The sequence below is a fragment of the Electrophorus electricus genome, chromosome 7 (genome assembly GCF_041902795.1).
Source record: "Electrophorus electricus isolate QZ-2024a chromosome 7, ASM4190279v1, whole genome shotgun sequence".
Classification (NCBI taxonomy): Eukaryota; Metazoa; Chordata; class Actinopteri; order Gymnotiformes; family Gymnotidae; genus Electrophorus; species Electrophorus electricus.
Window position 1 is genome coordinate 26780001 of NC_137503.1, and position 16216 is coordinate 26796216.

The 16216-nt window shown below is 42.1% G+C and overlaps 1 protein-coding gene across 2 annotated transcripts in view; it reads left to right on the forward strand.

Moving 5' to 3' along the window:
- gmds (GDP-mannose 4,6-dehydratase) overlaps positions 1-12525 on the forward strand; it is a 44286-nt gene extending 31761 nt beyond the window's left edge. For both annotated transcript variants that reach the window (XM_026998903.3, XM_026998904.3), the window contains 4 exons: positions 1414-1532; positions 1619-1715; positions 11693-11761; positions 11849-12525. In XM_026998903.3, coding sequence (XP_026854704.2) covers positions 1414-1532; positions 1619-1715; positions 11693-11761; positions 11849-11911 — 348 coding nt within the window. In that variant the 3' untranslated portion in view covers positions 11912-12525. The remainder of the gene's footprint in view (positions 1-1413; positions 1533-1618; positions 1716-11692; positions 11762-11848) is intronic.
- Positions 12526-16216: the final 3691 nt, after the last annotated feature.

Sequence of the window (16216 nt, forward strand, 5' to 3'; positions counted from 1 at the left end):
AGTGAGAGCGAGAGAGTACGAACCGTACAAGTACTGTAGAAAACAGACTGAGCATATACATTTTTCCAGTGCTTTAAATTTAAATTGAATTCATAGTTATGCAGCGCTCACTGCTTCAGTTAGCACCATGATGTCTGGAGATATCATCTCCATTAAGCTCCTTTATGATACCCAAATAAAACAATAATCAGTAAATAATTTCTGTATCACACATGACCAGAGATATGGACACTGGAGTGTGAACGAAATGTCTGTTTTTGTGTTACTTATCTTAAATATGGTTAAATGGTTTGGCATATAAATGCACTCTTGTAGTTGGATTTGTATGTATGTATGTGTGTGTCCTTTGTTATAACTAAGAGATGGGCTTTGGTCCTTCTTGCTCACATATACATATTTAACATAAATGTGTAGATCTGTAGTCCATCTCACTGTATGTTTAGAGTAAACTTGTCATGTTCGCTGACCGACCTCCCCTCTTTCTCCCACTTTTTCCTACACTCCCTTTCTCCTTCCTTCCTTTCTCTCCCAGTCTCTCTCTTCGTCTCTAACAACCCCCCAACCCCCCTGCATATGTCTTGTACCTCATTTGGTCCTGATGGATGGAGCCTGCGAGTGGAGCTGGAGTGATATATGAGAGAGTGTGTGTGTGTGTGTGTGAGTGCGAGTGCGAGTGCGTGTGTGGAGGCGCTGTGGCCAGCTCCGCAGCTCCCACTGCAGCAGATGAAACGTGCTGATGGCCTCTCACTCCCACCGAGGGGGTCCGGCCGGGGCCAGTGCCTCTCTGCGCCAGCTGGCTCCAGCCCTGAGCCTCCACTCCACAGCCACATTACACGCAGTGCACTAGACAGACTGAGAGAGAGGGAGAGTGTGTTTGTGTTTGGCTGTTTGAGTTTGTGAAAGATTGGGCAAGATTCACGATGTTGACTGGGTCCTCTGAGAGAGATGCAGATATTCATCTATTCATCCCTATTCATCTCTTTATCTCATATATAATCGTTTAGCCTGAATTATAGCAGTGTGTATGTTTGGGTTTGGGTGTGTGATTATGGTAATTGTTTTAGATTTGGGAACTCTCTACTTTATTCCCACAATTAATATCCCAGGAGACCCTGTTCTGACGTCATGACAGAGATGAGTGTGTGTGTGTGTTGAAATGTGTCAAGGATTATAACAACATGAAAGCACAGATAATCTGTGTGGATTGATTTTTCCAAGGAATGTTTGTGTGTTTGTATGATGAACATGTTTTTGTATGCACATGCACATGTTTCATTAGGCTTGATTAGGAAAAAATGGGCTACAAGTAATTTTGGACTTGGTCAGAAAAATTCTTAACTATCTTCTCTCTCATTCTTCTCTCTCTCTTCTCTCTCTCTTCTCTATCTCTTTTCCTTTCTCTCTCTCTCTCAGGCCATGTGGCTGATGTTGCAGCAGGGAGAGCCAGTGGACTTCGTCATCGCTACAGGAGAGGTGCACAGTGTGAGGGAGTTTGTGGAGAGAGCTTTTAAACACATTGGCAAAACCATTGTGTAAGTACACACACAAGCACACAGAATCACATGCATTCTCACGTTAAAAGTGTGTTGTGATTCTGAAACGTCTGTGTGCCATCCAGATGGGAGGGGAAAGCTGAGAAGGAAGTGGGCAGGTGTCAGGAGACGGGTGCCGTCCACGTCAGGGTGGACCCCAAATACTACCGCCCCACTGAAGTGGTGAGTCACTGGCCTGTCCTAGCATCACTGACGTTTAGGAGGTGTGGTGCAGGGGGTGTGCGAGAAGCCATGGGGAGATGAAGATTGAGAGAAAATAGTAGTCATCTGGGATGTCATATACTTTAAGATGCTGGAAAAAAGCATGAAGCATTGTTTGTGTGTGTGTGTGTGTGTGTGTGTGTGTGTGTGTGTGTGTGTGTGTGTGTGTGTGTGTGTGTGTGTGTGTGCGCGCGCATGCGTGCTCACTTTCATGGGTAGGCAAAGATCTCCTAAATGATTGTTGACATATTGTGAGTACACACCTACACATGCACATATGCTACTGTACTGACATTGAGATGTTTGAGATGGGACGTGCTGCCAGTATAGGACGGAAGTAAAAAGATTATAAGGAAGTGTCAGAGATTGTAAAATAACTCCAGTTTAACACACTCACCCATGAGCAAAAAGGCATGACACAAAGGCAGAGTGGCTTATCTGTCATGAGAAAGCAATAGTGAGAATGAAGAGCATTTGACCTTTGACTGCTGCAACAGGAAGTAGGTCAACCTTTGACCTTTGGGCTAGAAAGTAGACTGCTCATCTTCATGTTAGCTTTAGACCCAAAAGTAACTGTCAGTGGTGGAATTAGCGCCTGCTTTTCACACATGCACAAAACACTAAATACATTCAGGAGTTCAGCAGTTGTGAAAATACATGACAAGCACTTCAGCAAAAACACCTTTGAAAACTGAGCAAAATAAGTCACTGGTTCAAAAGTTTAAAAAGGCGGCTACTTGAGGCTATAGTCATGGCACGTCGTAAAACTTGCCGTATTCAAACTGGTCTTCACCCTTCAACCCGGCCAGTCCCGTGCGGAACATTCGCCTTACCTAGCCAGACTAACACTGCCTGTGCAACCCTTTCTCTAGCTGTAGAAACAGAGAGCCTTTGAGGCATGCGGAGGTGTGTGTGGAGAGGACATAAGGCTCAGCCTGAGTACCCCATGGAGATTGAGGTGGAGCACTCACAGCAGGGCTGTTATACAGTGCCATGCTTACGGTTCTCCTCCCAGCAACTGCCTTCCCAGGTTCCACCTCCTCAGACCAGGACCAGTTGGACATTTGTTCAGTGTTCAGAGATTTGGCCATTGGGCCCCCATACTCCACACATTAGTCAAATACGAGAAGTTCATGCAGTTGCAATCTTAAATTTATAGGATATACAAGATTTTCCTAGATTATATTAGAACTATGTAACCCTTCATAGAAGCCCCTTCAGATGATGTGAAAGTGTGGAGTTGTATCCAGTGAGTTCAGTAGAATAATTTGATTTAATTCAACACTTTGAATCCATAAATTCATGTTTTATATAGCATATGACACATTCACACACAAGTAATCATGTATGAGTTAGCGCTGCTGCAACAAGATGGCCTAATCTCTGGGCAACATTATCAGCTTCATCTTGTATGCAAAAGATCTACAGGATCAAACAAACTGTGTGTTTGTGTGTGTGTGTGTGTGTGTGTGTGTGTGTGTGTGTGTGTGTGTGTGTGTGTGTGTGTGTGTGTGTGTGTGTGAGAGAGAGAGAGAGAGAGAGAGAGAGAGAGAAAAAAAAACATCAGAGAGGACCTGTTCAACATGTGTATCAAGAGTGTTTCGCATAATGATAACAGCCAGCTGTAATCATTGCTGAAAGATAATGATCTTTAAACACAAAGATCCCACAATATTGTTGAAAATAACCAATCACCCCACCATCCCCAAACATCTTTTTCTCTTTCTCTTGCTCTCTCGCTCTGTGTGAGTGTGTGTGAGTGTGTGTGTGTGCGTACGCATGCGTGTGTGGTGTGTGTTTAAATAAAATAGTGATCATTCCAGCCATATCTTGTGGTTGGACGTGCGTAAAGAGGGCGTTTGCATGAAGAAACTCAAATTGCTCATCTTTGCTTTCATAACCTTTATTCATTTCACTACATTGGACAGACATTTTATCTTTGTGAGACTATATCAGACTGTACGTGTGAATGATTATGAGTATGTATTTGCAAGTGTGGAGTGTGTTTGAGTACAGATGTGCGTGTGTGTGTTTGTGTATGAACTCAGGTACTACTGATCTGATGTTTAAATAAAAGGTTGTTTTTTCTGAGGCACAGCGAGTGAGAAATATACATATAAATTCCTTTGCAAGTCCTGCAAAGTTCTGAAGACATTTTATCCACAATGAGAAAAGTAACTTAAATTCTTGGTCTTTCTCTATATCAGTAGTCCACTTATTTGTAGAATGTGTGTATTTAGTTTAAATTATCGTCCTCTTTGACAGTCCTGAAATACCTGCTTTCAAATGAAGCTTATCTTGTCCAGACTAAATTATTATATAATCTATGATTAGATTAGATTTAAATTCATATTATATATGTATGTAACATATTTAGCAGTGGGATAGTATGTGTGCTTCCTGGCAAGCAAACCCATAAATTTACTGTATTTAATACCTTGCTCTACCTGCTCTACCAGAGACACACAAACACAGAGAAAGAGAGAGAGACGGAGAAAGAAAGAAAAAAAAGAGAAAGAAAAGGAAAGAGAGAGAGAGAGAGAGAGAGAGAGAGAGAGAGAGAGAGAGAAAAAGAGAGAGAGAGAAAAAAGAGAGGGGCAATGTTTTCTGCTGGTCCCCGAAGGCTTTTCACAGATTAAAACATGTATCTGTTGAGCCTGGATGTGTTGGGGCAGGGCGCGTCCAGTGAAGCCGGCTGTGTTGGGGCAGGGCGCATCCAGTGAAACCGGCTGTGTTGGGGCAGGGCGCGTCCAGTGAAACCGGCTGTGTTGGGGCAGGGCACGTCCAGTGAAACCGGCTGTGTTGGGGCAGGGCGCGTCCAGGGAAGCCGGCTGTGTTGGGGCAGGGCGCGTCCAGGGAAGCCGGCTGTGTTGGGGCAGGGCGCGTCCAGTGAAGCCGGCTGTGTTGGGGCAGGGCGCGTCCAGTGAAGCCGGCTGTGTTGGGGCAGGGCGCGTCCAGTGAAGCGGGCTGTGTTGGGGCAGGGCGCGTCCAGGGAAGCCGGCTGTGTTGGGGCAGGGCGCGTCCAGGGAAGCCGGCTATGTTGGGGCAGGGCGCGTCCAGTGAAGCCGGCTGTGTTGGGGCAGGGCGCGTCCAGTGAAGCCGGCTGTGTTGGGGCAGGGCGCGTCCAGTGAAGCCGGCTGTGTTGGGGCAGGGCGCGTCCAGTGAAGCCGGCTGTGTTGGGGCAGGGCGCGTCCAGTGAAGCCGGCTGTGCTGGATGAGGTCTGTGGAGCTGAACGCGGCTGAAGACCTCTCAGTGAACTGCGCAGCATGCACTCTCGCAATAGCACGGCCCCATTTAGCCTGTATGAATTTATACATCCATTTTATTCATTCAGGGGCTGATTTAAAGCAATTTTATGAGGCACTGTAGTAAAGGAGTCCTGCAAGCAGCCAAAATCTTTTTTCTTTTTTCAAACCCTCATTTCTTTCTTTTTTCTTCTTTCTTTTTTCTTGTTGGGTGGAGAGATGCAGTGTGTAAAGGCAATATGCATAAAATGATCTCAAATGCAAGACACCCCCACCCCCCTTATGTATGGGAGACAAATATTTCCAGGGTTTAAGGGATTGAAGCCCCCACTGTCTCCCTCCTCACCATCCCTAATCATTTATGAAGTGTAAATGAAAATGACCTGAAAACACACAATCCGTGTGTGTGTGTGTGTGTGTGTGTGTGTGTGTGTGTGTGTGTTTGTGTGTTTGTGTGTGTGTGTGTGTGTGTGTGTGTGTGTGTGTGTGTGTGTGTGTCCTATGCCAATTATATATTTTAAAAAATCCAGCTGCTGACATTCGTCATGTCAACACAGAGACTTGTTTGCCCTGAGCCACTCTTTCTATTTAATTATAGAATTATGATGATTATCAAGGATTAGGATTATGACATGGTGGGATTAAAGCACGAATAGATTAGTGACATTACTTGAGTAAATATGTTTCTGGCAGGGCCCCAGGGATGCATAGATGGGCATGGTGTATTACTTTGTTTTATGGAACCTTTTTATTTAAAACAGGTTTTCAACATGGAAAATGAGCAACTATTTGAAAGCATGCTAACATACAAAGAGAGAAAGGATATAAAGAACACCAGTGACCTAATTACAAGACATGCTACACACCAGAGGTTTTTGCCTTTGTGCTGTTCTCGTGTCTTTCATATTTGCAATGCTTGATGAGTGTGAGAGTGATCCCTCTATTAGCCCAAACACTTTCTTTTTGACACCAGCGCCCATGTTTGTGCATTTGATATATGATGCATCGATGTATGCCTACTATTAAAGATGGAGTTAAAGGAGGAATGTTCCTAGTCTCGTGCTCTAACCACAGATCTAAAGCATAGTCTCAGCCTGTCATGGAGTTTCAATAGGCTCTGTACTGACATTGCTTTAGTCTCAGTCTTTATGACTATTCACATTTCTCATGCTTGGCTGGCTGTATGGTACATAGATGTGATGGATTTGGTCTGGGCTACGTTTCTGTGGTGGTTGAGGCTGCGTAGAGATTGTAGTTCCTGAGGTCTTCAGGGTTACATGGATGGATAGTGTAGATTCTGTAGTGTATGAGACTCTTGGGTTGGCAGTATGTGACAGGTTTATGATGAATTGCAGTGTAACAGGTCAGAGCTGTTAAAGCCAAGTGCGAATGATGTCATAAAGAGGCTAGCAGAGTGCCAGGCAGAGCACCACTCAGTAATAAAGGCGCTCTCTGTGGCCCAGCTTCTCCTCCAGGTGACCATAGAGAGCAACACTTTTATTGAGTCACCACTTCAGAGCCACAACTTGGCCAATCCCGGGCGGGCACTGTGCTCATGCGCTCGCCCACTAGGTCTCCACATGTCACTTTTCTCCTTGCCTTAGCCCTGTCCTACGAGAGGCACTTTATTCAGACATTCCCTGACATATAGCAAATCACTAAAGTGGAAAGGTTAGAGATGAGTGTTTCTCTATGTACATGTGCCTGTGTGTGTGCGTGCGTGCGCGTGCACGTGCGTGCGTGTGTGTGAGAGAGAGAGAGGGAGAGAGAGAGGGAGAGAGAGGGAGAGAGAGAAATGATGACAGATGAATAGTGAGGGAAACTAAGAAAGAGCTATGCAGTGGGAAAGGAGGGAGGCTGATGCAGGGAAATAAATGGAGGGGGAGAGGGAGAGAGGGTGTAAGTTCTCCCCTGGCCTTCTCTCTGGTATTTCCTGGAGGACTTTGACTGAGCGGAACCACCCTGGGCCCCACGGAGGGGAGCGAGGGAAAAAGAGAGAGAGGGCTTTTGTGAAAGGGAGAAAGAGCACATAGAGCACATATTAACAATATCCATAAAGGATAGTCATGCAAAATGTAACCCATGAGGCAGGTGATTTTAGCTTTCGCTTATATGTTTTGAAAACAATAGTGCAGGCAGATTAGTAAGATGTAATTGAAAGAAAGCATCACAATAACACAAAATGATTTGTTCATTTTATGGCCTCTCAGTCCTTTCATATATGTTTGTATGAGGATGTCCCTGAGATTTGATCTGTTAATGAGCCAGTACTAAATGTGTATATATGTGTGAATGTAGATTATGCAAAATTTTGCAGGCTTACAAGTGAGCGAGCTTGTGTGTTTGTCTGGGAAAGAGAGATGGGAGCGAGGAGGTTAATTGCAGGCTGCCCTTTGTAAATGGCATGTCTCTGGGCTCGTTATCTTGATTGAGTAATTAACTCAGGCCCTCTCACTCACTCTGTCAGCTTGCTGAACTCCTGACACCTCACATTCCTCTCTCGCTTTCTCTTTCTCTCTCTCTCTTGCTCTCTCTCTCTTCCTCCCTCCCTCCCTCCTTTCTGTCTCATTCTCCCTCTTTCTTTTCTTCTCCTTCTCCTTATTTCTCTCCTGACTACAATTTTTCAGCACAGACATGAGGGGAGGGTTAAAAAATAAGGGTTAAACCCTACTGATGCCCTCTGTCTGGTCAGCTGGCTGTGTGGGTCATACTAATATGAGTTAGATACATAAACACGTATGCATTTGCCTGTTAATTGTGTATCACAAAAACTGGCAGTAAGACAATACAGAAATGAAACCTTCTTGGCCATCTCTCTCTCTCTTTCTCTCCCTTTCTCTTTCTCTCTCATCTTGTCCACTGCCTCTCCTTTCGTCTTCAGAAGCACATTTACACTCAAGCTGATTCAAACTCATAAACACCTTGGGGAGATCTTTTGCATCAGTGTCATGCAGTCCGAGACTACATGTATCAGATCACAAAGCATCTCCCACACAGCCACATGGCTGGTCAACTCCTGAAAGTCTGCAGTGAAAGGTCAAACCCACAAAATTCTGGACAGCCACATTTCCCAAGCACTCAGAGGTGGGCGGCAAACTTCCTGTCCTTCACACACCCCGGACGTGTGTGTGTGTGTGTCCTTCGGCTTTACCAAACTTCCAGTTTTTATTTTCGTGAACATAGAGACCTCTCAACCTCCAAATAACACTCATAACCCCACCCCCATCCCCCCATAATAACATACCAACCAGACTTACTTCAATGCACAATAGACAAAATGGGCAGGACATTATGAAGGGACTTCTGCCAGTCTTAGTCGGTACTGGTCTTTTCTGTCACTCTCACTCTAATTTAGATTCCTCCCTTAAGAGATTTATAAATATTTACAAGATTAAGTAAACCCACTCCAGTGAAGAGATACCATCACCAAATATTTTTACACTGTGTGTGTGTGTGTGTGTGTGTGTGTGTGTGTGTGTGTGTGTGTGTGTGTGTGTGTGTGTGTGTGTGAGAGAGAGAGAGAGAGAGAGAGAGAGAGAGAGAGAGAGAGAGAGAGAGAGAGATGGATGGCCAAGAAGGTTGAGAGTGAGCAAGCAGGATAGCAAAGTAGATGAATGTATCCTTTAAAACTCAATCACACTATGCCAAGCTGTCTTCAGCCTTTCCCGCCAAGCCATAGCGGTGGATAGATGCCTGTGACTGCAGCCCTGGTCCAGAGTCCACGGAGGACATGGGGGGGGGGGGGGGGGGGATACAAGGGACACTTTACTGTATATGCATCTGCAGCATGGATTGCAGTCAATGTGCAAAAGTATGAAACATCTTAATGACTTTCTTCTGTAAACAAGTCAGTCAAACAGAGACAGAGATAAGGAGAGATGGCAATATAGTATTCCAAACTCCACAGTAGTGAGTCTGCCCTCCTTGGAGTATCCAGTGATTTAGGACAAGCTGTAGACTCTGGAAAGTGTGCTATTTAATCGTTTTGGACCTGAGCACAGCCTTTGTCACCATCGATCAAAGTGTTTTGTTGGATCGTCTAAAGTGTGATGTTGGCATCCAGGTAGTGCACTGAAAATGGTCTGCCTCAAATTTGGAAAACAGTTCACTTTTGTCATAATGGGTACCTGCTACTCCTCTATTACATTTGGAATACATCAATACTATATCCTGTGCCCTGTTCCTATACAACATATGGAATACCTCAGGACTATATCCTGGGCCCTCTCTTGTTCTCCTTATACATGCTCCATCTGACAGCCATGCAAAAAATCTTGCTGTTACTTTCTACTTTACTGTTTAAAGTTGAAAAACTCAGGAATATTGCAAAACTTAAACACATCCTGTCTTTTAAGTTCCTGCCGTCATTTCCTCTCACGTTCGCTATTGGAATAGACTGTACGTGGGAATATTTCAGTTGAGCTCATCACGCCTGCAGTTGGTCCAATATGCAGATGCAGCTGCAAGGCTCCAGGGAAATGGAGAGCATTACCCTTGTACTCACACCCTTGCAGTGGTTACAGATTTAAATTTAAGGTTTTACTGTTCGCTTTTCAATTTCTACACAGCATGGCTCCAAGCTATATCCCTGATTTTACCAACCTCCATTCCACCCTTCCATTGCTACAGTCTACTAATCAGATGGTCTTAGATGTTCCACGTTCTTTGTTGAAGTCTAAAGGTGATCAGGTTTTTCTTTAGATGCATCAGTACTTTGGAACAGTCTTCCATTTTTCATCAAATCCTACCCAACAATAGATTAAATTAAAAAATAGATTAAAAACCTATTGATTTTCTCAGGCATTTGAGTCCTTTTAAAGATCATGCATTCAGTCTGATGTTCTGACTGGTTATTTCTATCTTGTTGTCATTGCTTTGTGTCTTTTATTGATTCTTAATTTGATTTTAATCTCTTGTATTACTTTCTCAGTTACCTTATTCTTTATCTTATTGTGCAATTGTAAGTCTTCTTCTTTACATCTCATTTTTTGTTGATCTAATAATGCAGCATTTTTATTGACACTTGTTGGCTTTTAAATGTACTATGTAAATAAAGTTGTTGATGTATAATTTTAATGAACTATATTCATCTCTCAGAGAGAGGGAGAACATTGGTAACTGAGGTATACGTTATCTTGATAAATTCACAGTAAAATGTCACTGCAACTTTTAACATTTATGGTAATGGTATTTATTTATTTATGGTAATGGTATTTATCATTTATGGTGATGGTAAATACTGGTCAGAATTGATGTGTGGGGGTGTGTTTGTTGAGGTTAACCCAGGTTCCTTTGCATTAAGTGCACTCAGTCATACACTATAAAATTCTACCCTTCTGATGATAACCTCATAGATTTAATCTGTTTGCATTTTATCTACTACATTTGCAACCACAGAGATATTTTTCCAACCCCCATCAGATCATTACAGTGCTGTTATTAGACTACAACTTGGAACACAGCTTGTGCTGTGTAACTCCCTGATTTATGACTGACACCCCTATTTGAGCACACACGCTCATTACTCAAATGCTCTTCCATGTTCACGCATGCTGACCTCTGCTCTCACTGGTGACTTGTTTTTAGTTTTGCCGGCTCTTCTTCTTTAAAGGCCCACTCAAAAACTGGATGGGCCATTTTTATTTCAACCCACTCTGAGTGTAGTCAGGGCCAGTCTGTCAGACAACTTCCCCCGACTGTCTTACTGCTGTTCTGCTCTCCTCAGATCCCAGCTTGGACTTTAAACTGTAATATTCATGTCATATCTCTCTATCTCGCTCACACACATTCTCTCACTTTCTTTCAGTCGCATGCACGTGGACATGAGTTAACATGCACGTTGCTTTCATTTCGTAACTCCAACTAACTTTCTTGCTGAATATTTCTCTGCTAGTTTTTATGGGATTTACAGTGAATTGGGTGGATGACAAACAGCTGAGATTAATTTAACCATCAGTAAAACCTAATTATGATTAATATACTGCTTTATTCTAGGCTTTGATTATGATGGTTGCATGCTGTTCCATATACTTGACAAATGCTATTGCTGTAGTTTATTTTCTAATGTAGACTTTTTACATAATTTAGGTTACTTAAATGATGTTAAAATTAAAATATGGAATATATTTGAAATAAATACTTGGCATTTTAACCTTAAAAAACCTGAATTTAATGTGATTCACATAAAACTTTTGAGTGTCACTTAGGATTTTATGGATATACTTTAAAACACTTCTCAAAAACGTGTGTGTGTTTTCTAATTCTTTAGTACTTCAGTGTAATCAGATCAGCCATAACGGATCTTTAAGATCTTCCCTGGCACCCTAAGATTCTCCTCTGAAAATCCATTTCTTACTCTGCCTAAGTCCCACTGAGATATATGGAGGGAGGGAGGGAGTGAGGGAGAACACTGAAGTCACATAATCCATCATGCTCAGTCAGTGGGCAAGGGGTTAGGAGGAGGCCTGTTCTGGATAGATGGCCTGCCTTTGCCCCCTGCTTCCCCAAGAGACACAGAGCCTGACACCTGTATGTGCGCATATAGGTTTGTGTGCTCAGGCTGCAAAGAGAGGCAACATGTGGGGGTTGTACAGTACGGGAGGTCCAGTTCATAAGAGGGAGAAAATTTAATCTCTCTCTTTTCTTTCTCTCCTCCCACACGCTCTCCTCTCCTCCTCTCTCTCTTTCTCTAGGACTATCTGCAAGGCGACAGCACTAAAGCTTTCGAGAAACTTGGATGGAAGCCTCAGGTGACATTTGAGGTGAGAAACAATTCACACAGATCCTCACTTGACCATACGTAAAGCTTTTGGTGTGATTCTGATTGTGTATATAATATTGTTCAACAGGAGCTTGTGAAGGAGATGGTGGATGCAGATGTTCAGCTCATGAGGAATAACCCAAATGCATGAGCCCACATGCCAAAGTACTACATACCAAGGAAGTGTGTCTGTCTGTCTGTCTGTCTGTCTGTCTGTCTGTCTGTCTCTGTGTGTGTGTGTGTGTGTGTGTGTGTGTGTGTGTGTGTGTGTGTGTGTGTGTGTGTGTGTGTGTGTTTCTGACACATGAAGAAGCATGCTTTAGTACCTGTCTTTCTTTTTAGACATTCAGTGCTTCTGTCTACTGTTCCTCTAGATGGAAACTCATTGCTGCCATTCAAATTCCACATTCCTCAGCATATTTCTAATCATGAGTCTATGGGACCTCTTAACATTTTTTCTGTTTAAATTATTTTTTCTGGTTTACCCAGTTTCTCTTCAGTAGCATTATAATTCTAATAAGGACATGTTGGCATATTTAATGAAATTCTAGTTTTATAAGAGTTATAGTGTGATGGTTTTTTTTAGTCTAAACATGGATTTTACTTGACAGTCTTCTTATATTATGTTATTAGCTCAAGAAGATGATTAATTATCCTGAAAACAAATGACAAATTAAATAGCTTGCCTTTAATAATGTTTTTAATCTTGAACTTTCCATATGATTTTTTTCCTGGGTTTTGTTTATTAAAGGGGATTTACCATAATTTTAATAATGATTTCCCTTCTTATGATTGTTGGTATTCAATTGTTTAAGCAATTAAATAACTTTGGTTGACAAAAATATTAAAGGATTTAGTTGCCTGCATATGATCATTTTAATTAATGCTAATCACAAAATTTGCAAGGAAAAATGTTTAACCTTAGTCTTTCATTCCTTGTCTCCCAGTAACCTACAGTTTAATTTTTCAAACGTAATGATAATTTAATTAGATGTTTGATGATGTACATCTAAGATGTTTCCCCATGCTTGCATTTGATATCTATTCACCGGTGGAGTTCAGTTCCAAACCTAATCTAACATGCCTGCCTCTATTTGGATATTTTAATTAATGCTCCTAAAGATCTTGAATAATTGGATTAGATATGCTGGTTCTGAATAGCAGACTTAATATACTTGAGAGAGAGAGAATTTTACCCTTCTTAAATTTTGTATTGCGGCCACAACCTTATACCTCTAGCTTTATCCTACGGCCTGATGGGCTGCTCAAGCCTACGTGGATGCCTGTGCAAGCGGTCTATTCTCGACTAAATCCGTCAAACGGTGGCTCGTGCCAGCGTTCTCAGGTTGCCACGGGGTCATCAAGCGTCGTCGTTTCCCCACGCTTTCCAGGCTGCCCGCGAGCACAACTGCTGCCTTGTCTTCTGAGGAAACGTGTGTCCACTAGGCACCGCCGCCTTTGGTTCCAGGTGCTCGCGCCCTGGCCACCTCGCGCAGCTCAGGGAGCCGTAACGGTCTTGTAAAACAGCTCATATTTAATCACCTCTGACGTCGCGCACAGCTGGGGCACTGCACCCGACGGTGGAGACATCTCGACGTTTTTCGCTATTTGCAAACGAGTTTTGTGGCCGTTCTATTTGCGATTTTATAGTTATCCGGATTTACATAACATGTGCAGAGGTTGCCTACAGTTGTAACCGTTTTCTGTTAAATTTATTCATAATGTAGAGGAAGATATAACGACGCATGGGTAATATTCCTTTCCTAAAATGGTGTGTCTCAAGAGACACATATTCCATTGCACTTGACGTGCCAAGTTCTTGGAAGGGCTGTTTCACGTCAGCATTTACGGAAAATGGAGCTAGAGACGGCTCCATAAGAAGGGCAAGGGCTTGCAAATTTTTGAGACGGCACCTCGAACCTGTAGAATGCCATTTAAACGACTTAACATCGCGCCAGTGAACGCGGCCCTGATCGGAACCAGACGTCGCCTCGGGCCCGGGAGCGAAAACAGCACTTTTCCATTGGGTTGGGCTCTAGCACAGCACCACATACAGGTGCACAGGCCGCAAGCGGCCACCAGCTGCAAGATATGCCCTCCAAAATGTATTTCCTAAAAGCAAGTTCTGTACAAGGGTGCATATATGACTGTCAGCGGTAACTTGGAGACAGGAATGTAATCAAACGAATTCAGTTCAGAACAAGTACCATTTGCTGTATTTAAGAATATTATATATTATATTATATAAATATGGCAGGCCTGCTTTGGTCCGTGTTGCATCAATCTGCGCTAGCTCACGACATGCTGATATTTAAGTAAAATAAGTTGACTCAAATTCACGATTAATGAAGGGCGTACATGCTTAAATGCCTTTTGTTTGTTTTTGTTTTTACTATTCGTCTCTTAAAGTAGGAAAACTTTGGAATAACGTGAAGTAAAAATCTATATTTAGTTAAAGAAGTTAATACTAAGGTCCACTTTGCCTATTGGCATGAAACGTACGTGCATGTTCTGATCTGTTGCTTATTTCTTAAAAATATACCTCACAAACGACCAACCAAAAGGTATAATATTAGAATAGCTTCCCGCTCCCCTTCACTGATTTGCTTCGATTTGGAGTGTTTATGTAATTTCCTAACGCATTATTTAAGCCTGAAATTGGGTTCTCACCTAAGACCAAATAGATTTTTGTGGCGTTTGTGTGAGACTCGGGTTTGGATAAAGAAGGGTCTTAATCTCGTACGATCTTAATCGACGTCGGTTCGTTCAACTAACGCTGAGCTAAATCTAAGAATACTGGTGATAATATCGCCTGTGAGATATTACGAAGGATTATCGCAATGCGTGTCTAGGTATATTCAAATATATTTTATGTTTGTTCACTTTTGTGTTTATGTGCAATATATATTAAAATTTGATTTAGAGGAAATACAAATTGAAAGTCGCAAATGATTATTAAAAGTTGATAGATTATATCAAGTTCTAATAATATTCATTCCCTGAGTTAAAGCTTCGTTCTGTGCGTTAATGTCTATTTTAATAAGATAATGATAATTTTTATTTGCTTGTTTAAATGTTTACTTTAGACTGTATTAATGTTGGTAGACTACAATGTTTTATCATCACGCCCGGTTAAGAAACCCTTCCTACACTGACAAACTCCAGTCGTTCAGTGTCCGAATTGGTGTATCCATCACGGGAGGAATGCCCTAAATTTTGTCTAGAAGCACCCTGTTTTAAAATACATTGGATGGTCTTTCTTCAAAGGATGAAAGAAAACAAGTTATTTTTACTCAATTTCAAAAGTATTGTACTCTTCACTAAGAGTTAAATAAATAAATAAATAAATAATACAAATAAAACAAGTTGGTCTAAAGGCAGTTCAAATAAATCAAAGAAATCGCTTTCTTTTAATGAGCGACTAACTGTGCGATGAGTATATTATCGTCTTGGGTCAGTGCTTTGGTTTATCAGCATCGTTTACTGGCTTCTATAAGCACGACTATCTTGAAGAATAGCTCATAACAGAGAGGACAAAGGCGATGGCACATACTGGCATGTCTTAGTGTGTTTAGGCAGTGTCACACGCGTTCATGCATTGTAGTAACTCAACATGTTGACTTCAGTTATTGTTGCTGCAGTCTGCAGTGTGAGGTGCTATGCACATAAGGTCTACATTATCTACCGTGATAAACACAATACTGTATCTGATATAGATTGGAAATACTTCGCTTCAGATGAGATGCCTGCCTTTCAAAACTAACAAACACTAACTAAAATGTTTTATTTCTTTACGCGCAAAACGAGGAAGCGTAATTTGTTCAGATCACTTCACATGGGCTAGATATGTAGGCCTGTTGCTTTGTGTGCATCTGGTTGAAGAGTGTTTGGCACGTTAACTACCAAAGGGCCCTCTCCACGGTATCGTATTCCCTTCGCGCTCGGCTCAGGCCTGAAACTCCAAAATGATCACAACAAAGACACCTTTTCACTGCCACGAGCCCTTAACACTGCCCCCGCGCACCTGCATTGCATTTGGCACTTAAATCCGCGCAAAACCTTAGACCCTGCGGGCACTAAAAAGACTATAATATCAGTACTGTTTCTGGAGTTAAATATTTATTTTTCTTTCTTTTCTTCTTTTCTTTTTTTTAATCTTCTTATAACGCAGTTTATAGCTAAAATTCTAAATCAATTAAGGCGCCAATTACACAAACTAACCACATGCAACTGTTCACACATGTCATTTATGACCCCATAATTAATGGCTCACCGAAACCTCAATAGCATTCATGCGGCAGGATACAGGAGAAGGATGCTGATATTTATAATCTTCCGATTGTATGTTCTTAGCATGCAGTCGTTTAACACCTAACCCTTTCGAGTTTTAAAACCAGATCATAACATCCAATGTGACCATTCGAACTGCAAAGGTCAGTTATTGCATAGAGAATCT